Source organism: Colobus angolensis, unplaced genomic scaffold (genome assembly GCF_000951035.1).
Source record: "Colobus angolensis palliatus isolate OR3802 unplaced genomic scaffold, Cang.pa_1.0 Scaffold74, whole genome shotgun sequence".
Classification (NCBI taxonomy): Eukaryota; Metazoa; Chordata; class Mammalia; order Primates; family Cercopithecidae; genus Colobus; species Colobus angolensis.
This window is the reverse complement of record NW_012121154.1, coordinates 12597682-12622034: the sequence shown is the minus strand read 5'-3', so window position 1 is coordinate 12622034 and position 24353 is coordinate 12597682. Positions and strand designations below refer to the sequence as shown.

General features: G+C 42.4%; 1 protein-coding gene across 3 annotated transcripts in view; it reads left to right on the top strand.

Moving 5' to 3' along the window:
- Positions 1 to 24353, top strand: part of SRPK2 (SRSF protein kinase 2) — a 198001-nt gene that overhangs the window by 150871 nt on the left and 22777 nt on the right. For all 3 annotated transcript variants that reach the window (XM_011927759.1, XM_011927757.1, XM_011927758.1), the window contains 4 exons: positions 13717 to 13882; positions 15075 to 15100; positions 17062 to 17308; positions 17911 to 18393. In XM_011927759.1, coding sequence (XP_011783149.1) covers positions 13717 to 13882; positions 15075 to 15100; positions 17062 to 17308; positions 17911 to 18393 — 922 coding nt within the window. The remainder of the gene's footprint in view (positions 1 to 13716; positions 13883 to 15074; positions 15101 to 17061; positions 17309 to 17910; positions 18394 to 24353) is intronic.

Here is a 24353-nt window from a genome sequence, read left to right as displayed (position 1 = left end):
TCTCGATCTCCTGCCCTTGTGATCCGCCCGCCTCGGCCTCCCAAAGTGCTGGGATTACAGGCTTGAGCCACCGCGCCCAGCCTGTTTGTTTTAAACAACAAACAAAACTTTTGTTGTTTGTTTAAATTGTTAAAACTTGGGAAGAATCTCCTAATTATTTTTAATAAATCTTGAAAATATTAAAGGAATTACATATTCTAGCAAATACTGAATACTTTCAGAAATAGCTGCCTGCGTGTATTTCCCGCAGGCTCCAACATTTCCCAGAACCTCGTGCTTTCAGAGGGGCCTGCTGTTGCCTTAAGTGACTGACCGCACCACCACCCTTTAGGCTTAGTGTGTAAGAAGGTGAATTTGTCCAGGTGTGGTGGCTCACACCTGTAATCCCAGCACTTTGGGAGGCCAAGGCGGGCGGATCATGGAGTCCTGGCCAGTATGGTGAAACCCCGTCTCTACTGAAAACAGAAAAATTAGCCAGGCATGGTGGCACGCACCTGTAATCCCAGCTACTCAGCAGGCTGAGGCAGGAGAATTGCTTGAGCCTGGGAGGTGGAGGTTGCAGTGAGCTGAGATCATGCCACTGCACTCCAGCCTGGGCAACAGAGCAAGACTCCATCTCAAAAAAACAAAAATGGTGAATTCACAGATAAGCCATTGATGTTTATTTTATCTTCTAGAGAAGAAAAACAAAATCTAGCCTTAGTAAGTTGAAAGAGTCTGTAAGTTGAAAGACGAAAATCTGAGGTTCAGTGGAACCTCAGTGCATCCTTGTTGAATGAACCGAAGATTAAATAAATTAACGTGTGTTCTTCATTTTGTTTTTGTTTTTCGAGACAGGGTCTTGCTCTCTTACCCAGGCTGGAGTGCAGTAGTCAATCACAGCTCACTGCAGCCTCGGCCTCCTGAGCTCAAGTGATCCTCCCACCTCAGCCTCCCTAGTAGCTGGTACTGCAGGCATGCACCACCATGCCAGCTAATTTTTATTTTTTTGTAGAGATGGGGTCTCACTGTATTGCTCAGGCTGGTCTCTTGAGGCCACTCCTGGACTCAAGCAGTCTTCCCACCTCAGCCTCCCAAAGTTGCTAGGATTATACCACACCTGGCCAATGCATGTGTTATCCTCACTGAAATTCATGTACCCTGTTTTTTGTGGAAATTTAGAAAGAGCTCTTGTATTATTTCTTTAGTTCAGAAAAATTCATGCTGAAAATTTGATCCTGTAATGTGGTCTGCACTTTGTTCTTATATGCAGTGTTAATGGGATTTGGTTTGGTTTTGGTTTTGTGTGTGTGGATCCATCTTTATTTAAGAAAAATATTATCATGGAATCTGGATTTTTTTCCCCTAAGCTTACGCAGAACTTTCAGTGTAGTAAGTTGTTCAAGAAATTACGTATCCCAGTTAATAATCTACTTACCTGAGGTTTCCCTTCACCCCCTTTGATTCAGCCTGTGTTTTCAGTGTTTCTTTCTCCTGGGTGGTGCTAGGAAGATTTTTTATTGCAGACTGACACAGTTACATCATTTCCCGGAACAAGTCAGAGCAGACCAATTTTCTTAGTATTTTCTTAATATCCTTTCACTGTAGACCTTCTTCTTAAGAGTCAGGGATAGCTGACCAGGTTCCAGTCATTCCCTTTACTCTATCACTTGCTGTGCTTCCCCAGGAACCCACCTGTTGAACTCTACTTTGCCATGTCTTTTTCTCTTGATGTTCTTTGTATTTCGTTTGCTCTCCTCCTTAGTTCAGGGCCTTGTCACCTCCAGCCAGTACCTTTTCACAGGCTTCTCTTGGCACTCTGACCAGCCTGTCCAATTCCTGGTCCCTGTTACGGTTTATTCTCCTTTCTATTGCAAGTAAAACCTTGCTTTAATGACTCATATTCCCATTTAGAATCCTTTAGTGGCTTCCCATTGCCTGCTTGCCAAAGCTTTATGTTCTTGGCCTTCATGAAGCAATATATGGAGTTATTAAGAGCTTGGGTTTGGAATCAAATATACTCTAATTTCACCAAAGGGCTTTGGCCAAGTTACCTAACTTCTGCAAACCACAATTTCATCATCAATAAAAGTGGTAAAAATAATGATACCAGCCAGGCATGGTGGCTCATCCCTGTAATCCCAGCACTTTGGATGGTTGAAGTGGGAGGATTGCTTGAGACCAGGAGTTCAAGACCAACCTGGGCAACATTGCAAGACCCTGTCTCTACAAAGCAAAATTTAAAAATTAGCCGGGTATGATGGCATGCACCTGTGGTCCCAGCTACTTGGGAGGCTGAGGTCGGAGGATCACTTGAGCCCAAGTGTTCAAGGCTGCAGTGAGCCGTGATGGTGCTACTGCACTCTAGCCTGTGTGACAGAACAAGACTGTCTCTTTAAAAACAAAAAAACAAAAATAGTACCTTCCTCATTAGTTTATTGTAAAGATGTAATGAGAGATAGTACTGCTAGTAGTAGCAAATAGTTAATTTGGTGCTTACTATGTGCCAGGTATAATTTGAGTACTTTACATAGTTGAGTTCCTCACAGTAACCCTGTGAAATGGATGTTATTACTTTCCTGATTTCATCAAGTGGAAACAGAAGTCCAGAGAGGTTAAGTAACTTGCCCCTAGTTAGGAAGTCACTTAAAAAGTGCTGAGTGGTGGAGCAGGAATTCAAACCCAGATAGTCTGGCTTCAGAGCTCATGGATTTACCATTTTGGCTGTTATATAATGAGTTTTATGTAATAAACTTATTATGAGCCTGTAGTAAGTTTGGAAATGCACTGGGCCTATGTCCAGTAGAAGTTAAGTCACTTTTCTTTCTGGGAACCTGTTTAAGATCTAATGTCATCTGGTGTCAGCCTGTGTTTCCCCTTGCAGACAAAAAGTGATGTCCCTCAGGTACCCTATTTCCCTCTGGAATCTACCAGCTTACATTTTTTGTGAGTATTCAAAGATGTCCCAAACATTTGTAATGTGCAGATTTACCAGAATTTTTATTTGTAAATGTTTACTGGTTTTATTTTGTAGGTAGTTACAGAAAGTATTTAACGATAATCATCTTGACCCCTAAATGGCACCTTGCCATTTTTTATCTCCACGTCTTTGATCATTTCTTTTGTCCTAGGCTGCCAGAAATGCCATCCTTGTCTACCCACATTTTTAAGACTCAGCCAGAATCCCACCATTGTGACAAAGGCTTCTCACAGTACCCAGTCAAGAGGGGGATATGCCTTCCCTCCTTGAAATACCTTCAGCTCACATTTGGTCCCATAACTACTTGTAGGCCACATGTCAACCCTAGCTCTACTGACACTTCAGACAAGATAATTTTAATCGTGGGAGACTTTCCTGTGCATTGTAGGATGTTTAGCAGCATCCCTGGCATCTACCCTTCAGATGCCAGTATCAGCTATCACCATCCCTGGTTGTGGCAATTAAAAATATCTCTGAACTTTGCCAGTTTTCCTCTCATTGAGAACCACTGGGATAAGAGAAAGTATAAGGTGTATGTGCTTTGGTGACAGACTTAGCATCGTAGCTTTGGCACTTCAATCTTGTACTCCTGATCACGTTACTTAGCCTCTGTGAGCCTGTTTCCTCATTTGTAAACTCAAAATAGTAATGCATAATTTGTGGTTTGATTATGAAGATTAAGAATAAGGGGGCCGGGTGTGGTGGCTCATGCCTGTAATCCCTGCATTTTGGGAGGCTGAGGGGGTGGATCACCTGTGGTCAGGAGTTCACGACCGCCTGGCCAACATGGTGAAACCTTGTCTCTACTAAAAATATAAAAAATTAGCTGGGAGTGGTGGCATGTACCTGTAGTTCCAGCTACTTGGGAGGCTGAGGCAAGAGAATCGCTTGAACATTGGAGGTGGAGGCTGCAGTGACCCGAGATCGTGCCATTGCACTCCAGCCTAGGCCACAATAGCGAAATTCTGTCTCAAAACAAACAGACAAACAAGAATAAGGATGGACCAGGTGCAGTGTCTCATGCCTGTAATCCCAGCACTTTGGGAGGCCAAGGCAGGCAGATCATGAGGTAAGGAGTTCTAGAGCAGCCTGACCGATATGGTGAAACCCCATCTCTACTAAAAATACAAAAATTAGCTGGGTTTGGTGGCACGTACCTGTAGTCCCAGCTACTTGGGAGGCTGAGGCAGGAGAATCACTTGAACCTAGGAGGTGGAGGTTGCAGTGAGCTAAGGTTGCACCACTGCACTCCAGCCTAAGTAACACAGTGAGACTCTGTCTCAAAAAAAAAAAAAAAAAGTAAATGTGGACATCTAAAGCATCCGTCATAGTAACACAAAGTAGCCATCTTGTCTCCTAAACTCCAGGATCATGTATTGTCAGTTTCACATCTCTTTGTGTCTTCCTTTATATATTAAGTGGCCAAGAAGTATCTTGGTTAATTGTCTTTCCTTAAATGAAGGAAAAAGCATGTTTCCCTTACTCTTTAGAAAATGGCTGATCTTTCTGTGATTTAAAGGGCTGACATAAATACTACCACTTGTTTATTTTTCAAAAGTAATGATGGAATTTGATCAATTGCTTTTTCTGGGTTTTCTATATGCTATTGTCAATCCTCTGATCAGTTCTTAGCTGTCCCCATGTAGCCATGGTGACTGTGCTGTGGCAGAAGGAGGCCATCCTGGCAGCTTCTGGTGATGACCCTAGAGTGCCATGTGCAGCCCACTCCCAGGCCTGTCTGATGGCTGCTTCTCTGGCCTTACCCATGGAGTCTTGTGACTGTTTGTGCACCTTCCTATTTTTTTTAAGTCACTGTATTGAGGTCTATTTTATGTCCACCTCTTACTTTTTTTTTTCTAACACTGCAAAAAGAAATGTTTGTGTTGTCATTATTTGTAGTACATTAAAAGATAGACCTCGGGTGATGGTTTCTTTAAAATTCTTTGGCACTCTTTAAAAGTGGCTTTGACTTTCTTGTGTAATTGAAAAGGTAGCTGGGGTTTTACTTAAAGAGATTATGGTTTAGTTCATTGCTCTTTACAGAAACCTTGTAAGAACATGGCTGCTTGCCATTAGTTAAATGAAGCTTGCCAAGGGCAAGGCTTGCATTTTGGTGATTTTGCTACATTGGTGAAAAAACTAGCAATTATAGCTGTAGCCCAGGATTTTAAAATTATGTTATTACTCTTTCTGTTATCATGATTGTCACTAGCACTTACTGTTGTTCTTTTAGGGCACTGATTGTTTTAGGTTCTTTATTTGTATCATGATATTTAGTCCTCACCACTACCTTATGAGGCCAGTGGTGTTACTATCTTCACTCTACCTAAGATGTTGCACAGTAGGGATACAAATCTTCCTCAGAGTCCCATAGTTATTGTGGTGGATCCAGGATTTGAATCCAGATGGTGTAGTTCCAGAATCCATGCTCTTAACTGCAGGGTAGTGTAAAATGTCCTACATAGAAAGATTGAGATGATTTTAAATTGTAATATGTCAGTGAAAAGTGTGCATTTTTGTCTCTGTGGTAAATGGTTTCCTTGTGCCTTAATAGTAGAGCTAGTAATCAGATTGTTTAAAAGTACAGCCATTAGGCCAGGCGCGGTGGCTCATGCCTGTAATCGCAGCACTTTGGGAGGGCAAGGCGGGCGGACTGCCTGAGCTCAAGAGTTCGAGACCAGCCAGGGCAACACAGTGAAACCCTGTCTCTACTAAAACTTAGCCGGGCACGGCAGCATGCGCCTGTAGTCCCAGCTACTTGAGAGGCTGAGGCAGGAATTGCTTGAACCCAAGATGCGGAGCTTGCAGTGAGCCGAGATTGTGTCACTGCTGTTCTTCAGCCTGGGTGACAGAGAGACTCTGTGTCCAAACAAACAAAAAAAGTACAGCTATTAGATTTTGTGAAGTAGCTATTATAATATGTAACCAGATGAGACCTTTAAACCCCAGTATTTTTCCAGACCTTTCCCTTTGGGGTGCAACCTTCGAGTATGCCAAGAGTCACGGCGGTGCCCTGCAGGTCCTCCCACTGGTATCATGTATCATTGGCTGATTTTGTCTATACTTAGTATTTATTTACCATTTTAATTCTTTCGGTGGCCCTGTGTATCAGCAAATTTTATTATGATTGAACCAGTATTGTTCAAGTTCAGACCAGAAGCTTTCATGTCAATTTGGTAAACATTTTTATATTACTGGGTTTGTTCAGCATGGTAGTGCACATGATGCTGTATTGACTTGGAATTTCTCCTCAGGATGTGGAGCCCTCGACTCAGGAAATATGGTGAGGTGGCTCCGTTTCAAGGGACTAAGCTGCTTTCCTGACCCATTGCTTTGTGCAGTCCCAGTGCTGGACACAGCAGCTTTAACTTTCTGATGACATTCAGAAGTACAGCTGCTGGATTTTCTCATTAATTCTCACCAGTTAGAGATAGAAAGAAAAAGGAGCAGAGGATATTTCAGGACAATGTGGGTAAGGATGCCGTCCCCTGGATTTTTGGTTTGAGCATGTCTCTGGCTCTTGTCCTCTTTTATTGTAACAGGTATTTCCAAGCTCCTCCGTTGAGTTTAACATCTTGGTTTTCACAGGCAGTTGGTGGGACCTGCCTTGTCTGTTTTACTCTGGAAGGGAAATCTAGTGGAAGCCTCAGCGTTTCCAGCAGGAAACTTCCAGGCTTGCAGAGAGCCCCTCTGGTGTCCTCCACACCCACAAGTAATTAATATCCTCAATGAAAAACTCTTACTTGGGGTCGCCTCCTTCCTCTGCCAGCCCATCTGGCTGCCCACATGGGTTTCTCTGGGCGCTTCATTAGGTTCTATTACCCACAGAGTAGGAGGAGACAGTCTCCTTGCCCTGTGTCCTTTGTTCAGGTGTGGGAGGAAGAAAGTCCCCCACTTATCACCAGTAGCGGAGCATAATTCGGAAAGTTGCTCTCATTCTATTTCTTTTTACAGTTCAGAATTTTGGGGGAAGCTTTGCTCTCTGGGCTGTGAGCAAGGGCAGGGAGACAGTCTTTAGAGGAGTTTCCACATTATGCTTGACTCTTTCCGCACGTATCTACAAGATTACAGGACCTATTTCAATCAAGTTGTGGTGGAGAGGAGCAGATATGTGTTGTGAAGACCAGTAATAGATGGTATCTGACACAGATGTTGATGTACAGAAAGAAAGCTTTGAGACCATTTTTACCAAGCCCCTTATTTTGAAGATGAATTTGAGGTTCAGGGAAAAGAAGGAACCTTCTCTGAGCCTGCAGCTAGTTAATTTGGAACAGGACTTGGGGCTTCTAGCCCCCAGCCCTAGATTTGGCCTTCTTTTCTGCACTGCTGCTGAAGTTAAAGTGTGACTTTACCCAGAGAAACCTGGCACTTGTTCCTCGTGTGTGAACTGGCTTCCTGAGTGGGATGATTGAGAGTCATGTCCCTGGCCCATCTGGGCTTAGGTTGATTTCAGCTTCCCTGGCAGCCAAAGGATCGCTGCTGCCTCCTGCTGGCACCAAGTATTAAGGTTTCTTGTTTGTTTTTGAGATGGAGTCTGGCTGTATCGCCCAGGCTGGAGTGCAGTGGCGCGATCTCGGTTCACGGCAACCTCTGCCTCCTGGGTTCGAGTGATTCTTGTGCCTCAGATTCCTGAAGAGCTGGGATTACAGGCATGCACCACCACACCCAGCTAATTTTTGTATTTTTAGTGCAGACCGGGTTTCATCATGTTGGCCAGGATGGACTGGATCTCCTGACCTTGTGATCCGCCCATTTCGGCCTCCCAAAGTGCTGGGATTACAGACATGAGTCACTGTGCCCAGCCGTATTAAGGTTTTTAGGCAAGAAAAATGAACATACTGTGATTTGACAAGTAAAAGCAACAGAGGGAAGAATTAGTAAAGACTTAATTCTGTCAGATTTTGCAAGGAGAGATCTATCCTTGGGGATGAAACATGATTCCTTTTTGTTTTGTATTTTTGTTTTTCCCATTGTCACAGTTATCCTGTATAAATAATTGTAGGAGTGCCCATCAATGTTGGTTGATTCTGGGGTGCATTATTACTTTAAGCTTCACTGGTAAAGACAAATGCTGTTTTGGAAAATAAAACCATTTAAAAATAGTAGTTCAGGCTGGGCATGGTGGCTCATGCCTGTAATCCTAGCACTTTGGGAGGCCGAAATGGGTGGATCACCTGAGGTCAGGAGTTTGAGACCAGCCTGACCAACATGGTGAAACTCTCTCTCTACTAAAATACAAAAAGTAGCTGGGAGTGGTGACACACGCCTGTAATCCCAGCTACTAGGGAGGCTGAGGCGGGAGAATCGCTTGAACCCAATAGGTGGAGGTTGCAGTGAGCTGAGATCATGCCACTGTACCTTAGCCTGGGTGATAAAGTGAGACTCCCATCTCAAAAAAAGAAAAAAAAATAGTTCAAAATTAAATTATGGAATCAAAGTTTTGTTGCTGAGATATACCATACAGGTTATCAAGTACAACCCTTTTATATTAGAAATTGAAACAACTGAGACCAGATAATTTTTTTTTTTGGAGACAGAACCTCACTCTGTTGCCCATACTGGAGTGTGGTGATGCAATCTCAGCTCACTGCAACTGCCGCCTTCTGGGTTCAAATGATTCTCCTGCCTCAGCCTCCTGAGTAGCTGCAGTTACAGGCATGCGCCACCACACCTGGCTTATTTTTGTATTTTTAATAGAGACGGGGTTTCATCGTGTTGGCCAGGCTGGTCTTGAACTCTTGACCTCAGGTGATCCACCTGCCTTGACCTCCCAAAGTGCTGGAATTACAGGTGCAAGCCACCATGCCAGCCAACCCAGAGAACTTTAATAAGTGACTTAGGAAGCTAGATGTGGTGGCTCACACTTTAATCCCAGCTACTTGGAAGGCTGAAGCAGGAGGATCACTTGAGACCAGAAGCTTGCATGTTGGGAGCAAGTCCCCCAAAATCTGGCCATAAACTGGCCCCAAAACTGGCCATAAACAAAATCTCTGCAGCACTGTAATATGTTCGTAATGGCTATGACGCCCACACTGGAAGGTTGTGGGTTTACCGGAATGAGGGCAGGGAACACCTGGCCCGCCCAGGGTGGAAAACCACTTAAAGGCATTCTTAAGACACAAACAATAGCGTGAGCCATCTGAGTCTTAAGGGCGTGTTCCTGCTGCAGTTAACTAGCCCAACCTATTCATTTGATTTGGCCTATCCCTTTGTTTCCCATAAGGGATACTTTTAATATAATATCTGTAGAAACAATGCTAATGACTGGTTTACTGTTAATAAATATGTGGGTAAATCTCTGTTCGGGGCTCTCAGCTCTGAAGGCTATGAGACCCCTGATTTCCCACTTCACACCTCTATATTTCTGTGTGTGTGTCTTTAATTCCTCTAGTGCCAATGGATTAGGGTCTCCCCAATCGAGCTGGTCTCGGCACTTGAGGCTACAGTGTGCTGTGCTTACACCTCTGAATAGCCACTGCTCTCCAGCCTGGGGAACATAGTGGGATCCCATCTCTAAAAATAAATTAATTTTTTAAAAAAGTGATGGAAAATCATAATTCAGTAAATCAGTATCAGTATAAGTCTTCTGACTTAGATAAGTTTTACCATTTAAGTTTCTTGTGTGCTAGACTTTGTTTTTGTGAGTTTTCCATCTCGCTCTGTTGCCCAGGCTGGAGTGGTGCAGTGGCTCAATCTTGGCTCACTGCAAGCTCCGCCTCCTGAGTTCATGCCATTCTCCTGCCTCAGCCTCCCAAAGTCACTGGGACTACAGGTGCCCGCCACCACACCCGGCTAATTTTTTTTGTATTTTTAGTAGAGATGGGGTTTCACCATGTTAGCCAGGATGGTCTTGATCTCCTGACCTCGTGATCCGCCTGCCTCCTAAAGTGCTGGGATTACAGGCGTGAGCTTCCACACCCGGCCTCCATAGATTAATGCTTATTGCTATATTTGTGTGTAACAGTATGTTTCCCCCTCTTATAGACAAGAATGAAAGCTCAAACAGCTGGAACAGCTTGCCCAGGGGTAGCACAATGAGTAAATGGTTGAGCAGGAGTTTAAGAGCAGTCTGAGTCCAAGGTCATGTTTTTAACACTGCCCTGTTGCCATTTCCTTTAATGGTTTGAATTATCTTAACTAACTTTATTTGTCCCCATGGCAAAGTATTTTCCTTGTGTGTATTACCCATTGGTGTTTAAAGAAAGTTAGCCCAGTTGAGTGCAATAGCCAATATTTTTTTAAAATCTTGAACTTGAAATTTTTACTGAGATCACTTCTTGCTTGTCATGAGGTGCATCATTGTCATTGGGACCTCATGTGAACGCATTGCACACTGAGGCACATTAACTCTTAACTGTGTAGCCTCCTGCACAGCGAATCAGCCTTTGAACTGTGAAAGAAACAAACTCTTGTACATGAGAAAATGATCAAAGATATTTAGGAAGGAAAGGTACTGACATTTTTACCTTGAGATAGTATTTGATACCGAAATATAATTTTAGTCGGAAAACTAATATTTTTCAAAAATTGTATTCCTTTGACCTCTGTGGGCTGGACATCATCAGTGTGCCTCTCCATTAATTTCTTGTACTTTTTAGAATCTCTTTGGCTGTTCAGATGTAAAACTCCACATATTATTCAGTTTGCACCAGGAAGATGCATGAATGTCATTGAATAACATGAGCCCATTGGATTGTGTTTCCTTCAGGAGTGTAACCATGTTCTCCATGGAAATATTTTACATAATGTTATCTTTCTTACTATTGGTCCTTTGACATTTTATTTTTTTTTTCTTTTGAGACAGAGTTTTATTCTGTTACCTAGGTTGGAGTGCAGTGCCATGATCTCAGCTCATTGTGACCTCTGCCTTGTGCCTCGGCCTCCTGCATAGCTGGGATTACAGGCGTGTGCTACCATGCCTGGGCCACTATGCCTGTGCAATTTTTTTGTGTTTTTAGTAGAGACAGGGTTTCACCATGTTTGCCAGGCTGGTCTTGAACTCCTGGCCTCAAGTGATCTGCCTGCCTCGGCCTCCCGAAGCGCTGGGATTACAAGGCAAGGCCGAGCGCAGCCTTGACATTTTAAATGTAATTTAAACATATCCTAATTGCAGTATTATCCAAAACAGTAAATATTCTAAGGCAAAAACTCAAAAGTCTTAAAATCTTATCCTAGTTTTATCTACTTTATTGGTAGTTACCAGGAACTTGTCAATGTCTTATTAAATCATATTTGCCATGCCCATGATTCATCTTGGTTTTTTTTTGGCCAATTCCCCCACCCCTCATACTCATTTCTCATCCTGAATTGGTAAGCTCTGTGAGGATATGAGGACTGTAAGCAACATGAAGCCTGGGAGCTTTTATATATCAAACATCTGGAATAATGGCATGTGATAGGAGCTCAGCCGATGCACATTCAGTGAATTTATGTAAAAATACTCCCTAAGATAAAGTTGTTTTAAATGTTTGTAGACATTTTGATCCTTTTTAAGAGACAGATATTCTTGTTTTCATTTTCCCTGTGAAATCTTTGTTCCCTCTCACTTACATAATGCTACTTTAAACTTCTACTAACAGTAGGCTAACTACTAATAGCCTACTGTTGATCAGATGCCTTCCTGATAACAGACTGTCGATTAAACTGGGAATATTTCAGTGTTGGATGGTGTGAAACATTTAACACTTCCTGTCTCTTTGAACAAAATGCCTATTCGGTTCATTGTTTGAATGGTGATTGATGTAATATTTGCTTAACATTTTGAATTTCTAATGCTCATATGAGAACGTGATCTGTTTTGTAAAAATAAATTTTGTTTATGGAAATAATTGAAAAAATTATTCTCCAGTGGAAATAATTATAGAAAAACATTGACCTTGTATTCAGGTCACTGACACTGTAAGTTTTTGATTGATTGTTTTAATATGATAAATATGAATATCTTGGTTCATTACTTTCTTTTAGTATGATGCTGTAGCATTGTCTAGATACTAAGGCTATTTTCTATTTAAATCAAGCACCCCTTCTCTTGCAGTGTTAAAAATGTATGGACATCATTAGCCATCAGGGAAATATAGATCAAAACTGTAACGAGATACTGCATATCCATTTGGGTGGATCAAGTAAAAAAAATAGTGTTGTTCAGGGTGAAGAATTGGAACCCTCATACACTGGTGATAGGAATGTAAAATGATGCAGCCGCTGTGGAAAACACTGGCAGTTTATCAAAAAGCTAAATATAGAGGCACGGTATGAGCTAATTATGGTAACTCCTAGGTATATACCTCCCCTCAAAAAAAAACTATGTTCACACAAAAATGTATACACGAGTGTGAACAGCAGTGTTATTTTTATAGCCCCTAAAGTGAAAATAACCCAAATGTTCATGAAGTGAAGGAATAAGCAAAATGTTATATCTCCATACAGTGGAATACTATTTGCCAATAAAAATAAGTGAAGTACTAATACATGCAGCACAAGAGTCAAACTTGAAAACATGATGCCAGTTACAAAAAATACTTTACATGATTCCATTTATAGGAAATGTTCAGAATCAGCAAGTAGATGAGTGGTTGCTAAGGGTTAGACGGGGTAGGAGGGATATATGGGGAGTGAATGCTATAATATGTTGTTTCTTTTTGGAGCAATGAAAGTGTTGTCATTTAAATAGTGGTGATAGTTGCCAGGCACCGTGGCTCACACCTGTAATCCCAGCACTTTGGGAGATCAAGGCGGGTAGATCACAAGCTCAGGAGTTCGAGACCAGCCTGGCCAATATGGTGAAACCCCGTCTCTACTAAAAATACAAAAAAATTAGCCAGGCGTGGTGGTACATGCCTGTAATCCCAGCTCCTTGGGAGGCTGAGGCAGGAGAATTGCTTGAATCTGGGAGGCAGCAGTTGCAGTGAGCCGAGATCGCACCACTGCACTCCAGCCTGGGTGACAGAGTGAGACTCCGTCTCAAAAAAATAAAATTTAAAATTTAAAAATAAATAAAAATTAAAAAAATAAATAGTAGTGATAGTTGCACATCTAAAACCCATTGAATTCTACACCTAAAGGAGTCAATTGTATGATACATGAATATAGTTGTTATTGAAATATGTACAGTTGACGCTTGAACAGCGCAAGGGTTAGAGGTACTGACCAGCCCCCTCCAATGAAGTTGAAAATCCGTATCTGGCTTCTGACTTGACCAGAGCTTAACTACTACTGGCATACTGTTGATCAGAATCCTTACTGATGACATGACCAGTTGATTAACGTGTTATATAGCATATTCTTACAATAAAGTAAGCTAGAGAAAAGAAAATGTTAAGACAATCATAAGGAAGAGAAAATATACTTGGTATTCATTAAGTAGATAGATCATATTCAGTAGATCATCATAAAGGTCTTCATCCTCATCATCTTCGCATTGAGTAGGCTGAGGGGTTGGTCTTGCTGTCTCAGGTGGCAGAGGTGGAAGAAAAAAATCTGTGTATAAGTGAACCCATGTTGTTCAAGGTTCAACTGTATGTAGATGCATTTGCTTCCATGAGCATAAATAATCTCTGAAATTATACATATTTATTGCTTATGGAAAGGAGAGCTGGATTCCTGTGCGGGTAGTCATGGGAGGGAGATTTTTACTAAATATCCTTTTGTGTTTATCAAACTTTGTACCCTGTCATCATATTACATGTTTTTCAAATAAATAAAAGTTATATAATGAGGTATTAATAGCTTATCTCCTCTCTTGATTTTACTATATCCAGGTCCTTCAAGGGTTAGATTATCTACACAGTAAGTGCAAGATCATTCATACTGACATAAAGCCGGAAAACATCTTGATGTGTGTGGATGATGCATATGTGAGAAGAATGGCAGCTGAGGCCACTGAGTGGCAGAAAGCAGGTGCTCCTCCTCCTTCAGGGTCTGCAGGTGAGGGAGCTGAGCTAGCTTCATTTCAGTTTGGGGGCATTGTGAGCTTGCAAAGTAGCAGTTGTTGAAGGTATCTGAATCAAACGTTTCATATAAGGAACTTTTTGGAAAAGTTTAATTGCTGGAAATAACTGCACCCTTTTCTTGAAATGGAAAATACCCCAGCTACATTATATTTTAATGTTAAAATTACTTACTTTTGTCCCCCTTTAAAAGGCCATTTAAGTTTGTAGTTGCTGCTTCATCTATATTTGAACATTTTTTTCTGTTGCCCACTTCTCTGCAGAGGAGAACATAGTAACAGCTTTCCTGTAGCTGATCTTTAATCATCAGAATATTTTTCTAGCTTCAGTTTTGTTACAGTAATTCCTGTTGTCCATTTAGCATAGCTATGTCAATCTGAGTTTTATCAACAGATTTGGAGTTAGTTAGAAAAGGCCTGATGGTGGGGAAAGAAGACCAAGTGACCTGAGTATTGGGATATCTTTACTTCTGGGGTGGGGTCGGGGTGGTGGAGCAGTGAAGTGTGGACTGTGCTTCTCACTCTTCGACACCGTGGTCTGTGCCTTTGTGTGTTGTCAGGCAAGCATGGATACTAAAGGGCTGAGGCTCCTGGGACTGCCTGGGGCTCTCTTCACATCTCCTTTACTGCCATCAGGGTGTTGTTTAGATCATGGACCCAGCCTGTCAAACTTTTGGCCCTGGTGTAGGGGTTTAATCATGTGATTCCCAGACTATTTGCCGCATACCAACTGCAGTATTTGATTTAAATTGTAGAAAGCTTGCAAAATATATTTCAAATATAGATGTACATCTAATCTAAATTGTTCATTTCATTATATTTTAAACAAATTTGGTTTAATGACTGTGATATGTATGAATTGTTTTCCATTTTCTTATCTGTTGGTGCTTTGGGCTTGACTGTTTTTGAGATGTGTTAGTATTTCATTTTAGATAAATAAGAGAAATGGCTCAGTGTGAGCAACTTCTGCTATGCCTTCAAGAATCACTCATTTGTTTCAGTGCATAAACTTTCTCTAGATCCCTGTGATTAAGAAGCTCTGATTAATAGTTTTTGAAGTTGGATAGCCATTAAAAGACAATAATTATTTCACTTTGCAATTCGAATGACCTACGTGAAGGTATGTGTCTCTTTTCTGCTAAATACTGATTTTGTTTCATTTTATTTTAGTGAGTACGGCTCCACAGCAGAAACCTGTAAGTACTTATACATATTACTTTATATGCACCATGTCAAAAGAGACCATTTATTATTGAGTTGTTCAAATTATTAAAAAGTTGTGTATTTAAAGGGTGAACACATTTATAACAGTTGTGTATCCTCAAATAGGTAAGAGTTACTGTCTTGTTAATTTTTTTTTTTTTGATACTGAGTTTTGCTCTGCCGCTCAGGCTGGAGTACAGTGGTGCCATCTTGGCTCACTGCAACCTCCCCCTCCCGGATTCAAACAATTCTTGTGCCTCAGCCTCCCAAGTAGCTGCAATTACAGGCACCCGCCACCACACCCAGCTAATTTTTTGTATTTTTAGTAGAGACGGGGTTTCACCATGTTGGCCAGACTGTTCTCAAACTCCTGACTTCAAGTGATCTGCCCACCTCGGCCTCCCAAAGTTCTGGGATTACAGGCGTGAGCTACGACGTCCAGCCTGTCTTGTTAAGTTTTCGTGATCTGTGCAGAGTTGGGATAGTTAGAGCCTTTCAAAGATTGTCTTCTTTATGCATTTTCTGGACTATGGTTGGCCAAGTTCAGTGAAATGTGAGGTGATGGAGTTGAAGTATTTTTATTTCTAAATCATTTACATTATTTCTGATTGGCTGCTAAGTTACCTGTTTTTCTGAAGCTGTTGTTCTAATTTTTTTCCATCCAGATATTAAATAAGAAAGAGACTGATCTATTTTGTGGTCCCGTCAAAAGCGTATGCCCTTATTAGATACTGGGTGTGGTGGCTCACACCTGTAATCCCAGCACTTTGGGAGGCCGAGGCCACTGAATCACTTGAGGTCAGGAATTCGAGATCAGCCTGGCCTACATGGTGAAACCCCATCTCTACCAAAAATGCAAAAACTAGCCGAGTGTGCTGGTGGACACCAGTAATCCTAGCTACTCAGGAGGCTGAGGCAGAAGAATCGCTTGAACCCAGGAGGTGGAGGTTGCAGTGAGCCGAGATCATGCCACTGCACTCCAATCTGGGTGACAGAGCGAGACTCCGTGTCAGTCATCATCATCATCATCAGCTGGGTGTGATGACGTGCACCTGTACTCCTAACTACCTAGGAGGGTGAGACATGAGAATCACTTGAACTCGGGAAGTGGAGGTTGCAGTGAGCTGAGATCATACCACTGCACTCCAGCCTGGGCAACAGAACAAGACTCAGTCTCAAAGAAAAAATAAACAAAAAACAAAACAACAGCAAAACACTGTGTTTACTGAGACAACCCTCGATTTGGAATGTAAGTTCTGGAACAAGAGGGAGCTGTGATAATTACGCTTCCTGGCCTGCTGAGATGCCCGGGTTGTTTCCCATAGTTCTTCCCTGGCTTGAGCTGCCTGAGTTCACTGATTGTTTGAAAGGTTGGAGGCTTTCATTGCCAGTGCTTGGCAAGTCAGGTGGCCATGATGGGAGGCAGACAAAAGCTGTGGCTTTTTCTTTTTTCCCTTTGCTGAATAGGCTTATCTCTTAGAATTCATGTCTTGGCTGCTAAGAGCTTCATATGTGAGACCCAGACACACAGTGACGTACACCTGCTCAGGCACCTGTTTCATTTTTGGCATTGAGGAAGTGGGATGTTGTTACTTTGTATATAGACAGCAGCAAATAAAACTTGCAAGAGGAGCTTCTCCTTTAAGGCCAAGAGAATTTCAAACTTCAGTTCTCTTAGAGTTTGAATGGTGAAGACTTACTGGATTTAAGCTCTATCCCTCTGAGGGTAGGACCTGGTGGTAGACCCAGCACGTGAGATCAGTCAGCACTGCTTTCCCTTTGATTTTACTGTGAGCCTTACCAAAAAGTGGATGTCTGGGTTTGGGATTTTAGTAGAATATGGCATGAGAAAGCAGAATTTATTGGTATTTGCCATGCTGCTAGCAGTTATAGTATCATGTGGTACTTTAAAAAGAAGAAAACTGACCTGTGGTCTTTTCTTAACATGTTATAGATAGGAAAAATATCTAAAAACAAAAAGAAAAAACTGAAAAAGAAACAGAAGAGGCAGGCTGAGTTATTAGAGAAACGCCTGCAAGAGATAGAAGAACTGGAGCGAGAAGCTGAAAGGAAAATAATAGAAGAAAACATCACCTCAGCTGCACCTTCCAATGACCAGGATGGCGAATACTGCCCAGAGGTGAAACTAAAAACAACAGGATTAGAGGAGGCGGCCGAGACAGAGACTGCAAAGGACAATGGTCAGTGGGGCCTCGAACCTGGGCTGCATGGGGTCCTCAGAGCTCCATTAGTAGGGTCCTACCCGGTCAGCTTGGGGGCTGATTTGTGCTGCTGCTGCAGATGACAAGTCCGATTGTCTCCAACTCCCTATTGGGAAATATGGGAGACAGCCTTGTACTTCATCATTTGTGAACTGTATGCCAGAAATATGTTAACATTTCAAAATAGTTTTTAAAAAATGTAAAATGTCTGAGAAATACCATGTTTCTGTCATGCTAATGATGGTGCTTTATTTTGTCATTAACTTTTTACCTAACTGTAATGCACCACAAGTCTATTTCTGAAGATTGTAGAAGATAGAAATGGAAGTGCAACTTTATTTAGAAAGAGTTATTTTCCCTTAAGGGAAACTTTTTCTTTTAAGAGCAGGCCAATTATTAAATGAATGAAAAATGAGATTTAGAAAACCTGAAGCCTTTACCCCAAAAGCGAAGAGGTGTTTACTAGGTGGTACATAAGTTAAACACATTCAAAATGTGTTTTATTGATGGAAACAAGTACTTAGTGAGGCCATATTAAGGACAGTAACAAGTTCTGATTCTTGACCCATCAACTTCTTAAGGTGAAGCTGAGGACCAGGAAGAGAAAGAAGATGCTGAGAAAGAAAACATTGAAAAAGATGAAGATGATGTAGATCAGGAACTTGTGAACATAGACCCTACGTGGATAGAATCACCTAAAACCAATGGCCATATTGAGAATGGCCCATTCTCACTGGAGCAGCAACTGGACGATGAAGAGGATGATGAAGAAGACTGCCCAAATCCTGAGGAATATAATCTTGATGAGCCAAATGCAGAAAGTGATTACACATATAGCAGCTCCTATGAACAATTCAACGGTGAATTGCCAAATGGACGACATAAAATTCCCGAGTCACAGTTCCCAGAGTTTTCCACCTCGTTGTTCTCTGGATCCTTAGAACCTGTGGCCTGCGGCTCTGTGCTTTCTGAGGGATCACCACTTACTGAGCAAGAGGAGAGCAGTCCATCCCATGACAGAAGCAGGACGGTTTCAGCCTCCAGTACTGGGGATTTGCCAAAAGGTAAGTGTTCTTCCCATCAACTGTCTGCCATTACTGACTTCGGGGACATGCCATTAACAAATGCTATGAAGGAACTGGCTGGAAGTGGCCAAGCCCTGCTTGTGTGTGCTAATCATTTTTATTACTTTTATACTCATGAAGAAGTAATGTGATTTAAATACATGTTCTATGCCACTAGGCTATCTCTTGCTCTCTGCATACCAAATCTTACTTCTGACCAGTTCTCATTTTTAATATATTTATAGTCAGCAGCATCATTTGCAAAAACCTTCCAGTTTTAGCGACTTACATCTTTCTAGAATGTGTAGTTTAGTTTATCATTTGTATCTTCTTCTATCTGATATTATTATGGTTTTTTTTTTGTTTTGTTTCTATTCAAGAAAAATATACCTCCTCTTTGACTCTATTGAGAAAGAAGTATCATATTGTCTTTTGATATTTGTTCCTGATTATAGGACCCTACTATTGATAACTGGCCCAGGATTGTAATTTTCAAGGAATTGGCATGGATTTAGATGTGATGACAGATTATAGATTGGCTCTTGTGTTCTTGTCTACCTAAGAAGGCTTGACTTATTCAAACCTTTATGTTGGGAGTGAATGCTGAGTGACTCTAGTAAGTGAAACTGGGTAACACAGTTGGTTTCCATTCTGACTCTTGGTGGAAAAGCTCTGAAACCTCCTCTGCTCCCTCTACTGACCAGACTGTTTAACACACAGCGAGTAATTGATGAGCCAGCCCTGCAAACCGCCCAGGACATTCTGCAGCTCCTTTGGTTCCAGCAGTCTGGAATTGCACGCTGAGTGAGCTGGCTTTGTTACACGCTGGCTATGATGAATCCTCCTAAGGATTTGCTTTCTTTGCTTGGCTGGACGTGGTCAGCTCCTGTTCCCCTTTATAGGGAGTGTTTGAAGGTGCTTACATAGAATGTAGGTTCATGTCTGGGAAAGGGCAGTAGTGAGATGTACCTTATCCAGATTTATTGTTGCTGTTGCAGTTCAGTTTTTCTCTTGAGGTTTCTTTTTTTTTTTTTTTTTTTTTGAGGTTGAGTCTTGCTCTGTTGCCCAGGTTTGAGTGCAGTGGCGTGATCTCAGCTCACTGCAACCTCTGCCTCCCGGGTTCAAGCGATTCTGCCGCCCCAGCCTCCTGAGTAGCTGGGATTACAAGCGTGCACCACCACGCCTGGCTAATTTTTGTAGTTTTAGTAGAGACGGGTTTTCACCATGTTGGTCAGGCTGATCTCAAACTCCTGACCTCGTGATCCACCCACCTTGGCTTCCCAAAGGGCTGGGATTACAGGCGTGAGCCACCGCGCCCGGCCAAAGTTTCATATAGAAAGTAATTTACAAAGTACCTTTTTAATTATTTCTATTTTATTTATTTATTTATATTTTGAGACAGTCTCAGTCTAGTTGCCCAGGCTGGAGTGCAGTGGTGCAATCTCAGCTCACTGCAACCTCTGCCTCCTGGACTCAAGTAATTCTTCTGCCTCAGTCTCCCGAATAGCTGGGATTACAGGCACCTGTCACCATGCCTGGCTAATTTTTATATTTTTAGTAGAGACAGAGCTTCACCATGTTGGCTAGGCTGGTCTCCAATGCCTGACCTCAGGTGATCCGCCCTCCCCAGCCTCCCAAAGTGCTGGGATTACAGGTGTGAGCCACCATGACCAGACCAAAGTACTTTTTTTATTTGTACTTATTTTGTGAGTATTGGCTCAGGCTGCAGTGGCTTCAGTTACAGCCAGCCCTCCATATCCATGGGTTTTACATCTGTGGATTTCACATCTGTGTGCTCAGCCAGCCTCAGATGGAAAATAGTTGGAGGGAAAAAAAAAAAAACCTGTGTCTTTATTGAACATGTACAGACTTTTCCCCCTTGTCTTTATTACCTAAACAATACAGTGTAACAACTATTTACATACCATTTACATTGTAGCAGGTATTATAAATAACTGGAGATCAACTAAAGTATATAGGAAGATGTATGTAGGTTACATGCAAACACTACACCATTTTATATCAGCGACTTGAGCATCTGTGGATTTTGGTGTCCTCAGGATGTCCTGGAACCAGTTCCCCGCAGACACCGAGAGGCACCCGCATATCATCAGATTAATCCCCAGCTCAGAACTTAATAACTGTGGAACTTTGGTTTCTTATCCTGTCTGAGCCTTGGCTTATTCCTCTATCAAAGGAAAGAAATGGCTACCTCTAGGGTTGTTAGTAGCACTGAATTAAATACAACAGGTCAATGGCAAAGGTAGATAAATAACATATAATAATATATTGAAAAATTTCCCATTGAATGTAAGTTGCCTTGGTCATCACAATCCATGTAAAGGAGGACAGTTGCTGCTTGTTACCACGTGGTCACCATCGAGGCCCAGGCAAGTCATAAAACTTATCCTATTGTTTACATGACAGCTCCATCTCTGTGTCACAGGAAACTTCAAACCTTACGTGTTCAAAACCAGAATACATCTCACCCTGCCAACCTGCTATGCATGCTGTATTTCCTGCGCTTGTTACCACCATTTCTTGTTGCTCCAGTGAGAAACTTGATCATCAGTGTGTCCCCGTTTTTTCTCTCACATCCAGTAAATCATCTCATTTTGTTAGTCATACCTCCTAAGTAGGGATCCCGCTTGTCTTGGCCCTACAGTGGGCACTGTCATTGCTTGCCTCTGCTGTTATGGAGGCTCCTTACTGGTCTCTTGGCTTTGTGTTCTCTCCAGCTTTTCTCCCCACCTGCCTTTCAGCGTGCCCTTCCATGGTGCTGCTAGAGTGTCTTTGCAGTATGCTCACCCGATCGGTGTTATTCCCCTGCTCACAGTTTCCACAGGTCCCCATGATCTACAGCAGTGGTCTCCACAGTGGAGAGTGTATATCCCTGCATAGCCAGCACCATCCAGGAAGGTGCAGGAAGGAATTATTAGAGCATCTGTGTATTTTATTATTTTGAAAGAATAGTACAATAAACAACTCTGTATCCTCCACATAGATTGAGCAATTAACACTTTGCCGCATTGCATATCCTTTCTTTACACAGACACTGCATGCTGCAGTGCAGGATACTTCACTCCTAAATACTTAAGCATTCATCTTCTGAGAGATGAATTAGGACGTCCTCCATTGTAACAATAATACTATTATAACATGTAAGAATAGCACTAATTTTATATTATTAAATATAATATAGAGACAGGGTCTTGCTCTATCGCCCAGGCTGGAGTGCAGTGGCGTGATCTTGGCTCACTGCAACCTCTGCTTTCTGGCTCAAGTGATCCTCCCACCTCAGCCCCCCAGGTAGCTGGGACTACAGTCAGCACCACCATGCCTGGCCAATTTTTATGTTTTTGGTAGAGAAAGTAGGGTTTTACCATGTTGCCCATGCTGGTCTTGAACTCATGGGCTTGAATGATCTGCCCACCTTGGCTTCCCAAAATGCTAAGATTTTAGGCATGAGCCACTACACCTGGCCTCATATCATCCATTATTTATTCCATATTCAAATTTCCTCAATAATTCTAAAATTTTCTTTTTAAATTTTCCTGATCCAGGATATGATCCAACACAGTAGCCTGCCTCCTGGGTGAGGGCTTTCTGTGTCCCCAGCAGGCTTAGTTTTCTTTCCCCTCTGCTCCTGCTGGCCATGCTCATCGTAGTTGTATGGGCAGTGCTCATTGTCATTGTCTTCTCATTAGAATGTGAACTCTTAGAGAATGCAGTGCGTTTTTATCTTTGCATCCTCGGCATCTGATTCAGTGCTAAGGTAAGTATTTATTGAATAATGAACAAACAAATGAGTGATACCTTGTTGTATTCTTCTTCTCTTTCCTTTCTTCCGCTTTTTTCCATTTATAATCACAATTTTACTGTGTCTAACACACATACCATCCCCAATACCTGTTGCATCAGTTAGAAACTAGAGGTCTTGCAGAGCATTTTAATATTGTCAAATTCTAGGGATGTACCAATGACAGGATCTCCTTTGTTTGGAAGCACTCAGTTTTTGCCCACAGCTTGGCCATTTGGTAAGCAAGGACAGCCTCCCCCATGGGGGGTGTTTTTTGTTTTCTGCATAGAAAGGGGTATAACCTAGAGTCTTGCACTTGACCACATGGTACTGCGTGTGGCAAGAGAAACAATGAAGAGTTTGTGTAGATCCTGTCTTTAGGGCAGAATGTACATGTTAGGGCATAGTAGAAGAAAGATTGGGGCCGGTTCGAGGAGCTCGAAGGAACCTAAATGTCAGGCTAAACAATGTACACTTTTTTCCTAGAGTAATTTGGCAGCCACTGAAGGTTGAGAAGAGGATGATCCATCCCTCTTAGATGTTCAGCTGACAGAGCCATAGTGCATATCTTGGCTCAACACATCTAACGGACAAAGGCCCTGGAACAGGGTGATTTTGTTGGTCTTACCTGTGGGATATTTCTGGAATCCTTTCTGTGTCACTCGATGGGGACCCACACCACTGTCAGTCCTTGCCTAGGCTGCTGTAACACAGCCTCCATGCTCTTGTCACTTCAGCTCCTGCTCACCAGGATGTCTCTGTCTGGCAGTCCAGAGAGAACTGTTCAAAGCATAACTTCTTCCCCCATACCCACTCCCCCTCACCAAAATGATCTCCATTGTGTTTCCCATGTAGAGTGATGCCCTGAGGTGTCCCTCACTGAAGCTGACAAACTCTCCAGTGGTTTCCCTAATTCATTCTACACCATTCACACTGGCTTCTTTCTAAAGTTTCTCAAAGTTGCAAGCCTGTTTCTGCCTTAGGATTTTTGTACTTCCTGTGTCCTTTGCCTCAGACTTCTCTTACTTTCATGCCTGCCTTTCTTCAGACCTCTCCTGAATGTCACCTTCTCAGAAAAGATCTCCCCTGAACAGCCTTGGCATTATCCGTCTCCTTTCTCTGCTTTGTTTTTCTTCATAGCCTCTTGAGCTACCTGATGGAATGTGTGGATTCCTCATTTATTTGCCTTATTGCCCATATTTTCAGCCAGTACATGAGTTTCCTAATTTGGCTTGTGTTTTTTTCTTACTGTGTTTCCAGTACCAAGACCATGCTTAGCACACAGAAGGGACTCAGTAAATATTTGTTGCGTGAATGGTTGAGGTGGCAACGTTAAATCTGTTAGTTCCACTACTTCCTTGGGCCTCATACTGAACCTCCTCCATATAGAGGGGATATTCTTGCCGTCCTCATAAGGACCTCTTACAACGTAAAGAGTCAGTGTGTGCCTAGCACCATGGGTTATGTGCGTGCGACAGCAGCTGTCTCATCATGCTGAGGCATTGTTGGCTACCATTTAGTTTCTAGGATAGCTTCTTGTGGAATGAGTGACCACAGTGTCACCCGGAGACTAGTGTATCAGAAGGTGACTCAAGGGGCTCAGTTCTTCCCGAAGTGAAAGCTTTCCACTCATTCCCCTCTTAGTGGAAGCAGAGTGCAATTGCAAGTTTTCATTTTGGAAGGAAGACAGCTCCAGTTTGTCCTTTGTGTCATCATTATCTGTAAGAAGGAAACCGTGTGACAGGTCACTACCGTGGTGACTCAGTCAGAGGAGATGCAACAAAAGCATTCCAGTTGGGTTTCAGTGGGCTTCTTGGGAATGTAGCAGTCTAGTACCTTAGTTCTGGAACTATCATAGTGAGAAAAGAAAGAAAAACAAAATCTCTTTTACCTCCTGTTGTGTTTTTATGCAATTAAGTTATTGAGATACATTACCTAGCATCATTTGGAACATCTTAGAAGCTGAGTAACTGTTTATAAACCTGAACCAGGGCCGGGCGCGGTGGCTCTAGCCTGTAATCGCAGCACTTTGGGAGGCCGAGACGGGCAGATCACGAGGTCAGGAGATCGAGACCATCCTGGCTAATACGGTGAAACGCCGTCTCTACTAAAAAATACAAAAAGCTAGCTGGGCAAGGTGGCGGGCGCCTGTAGTCCCAGC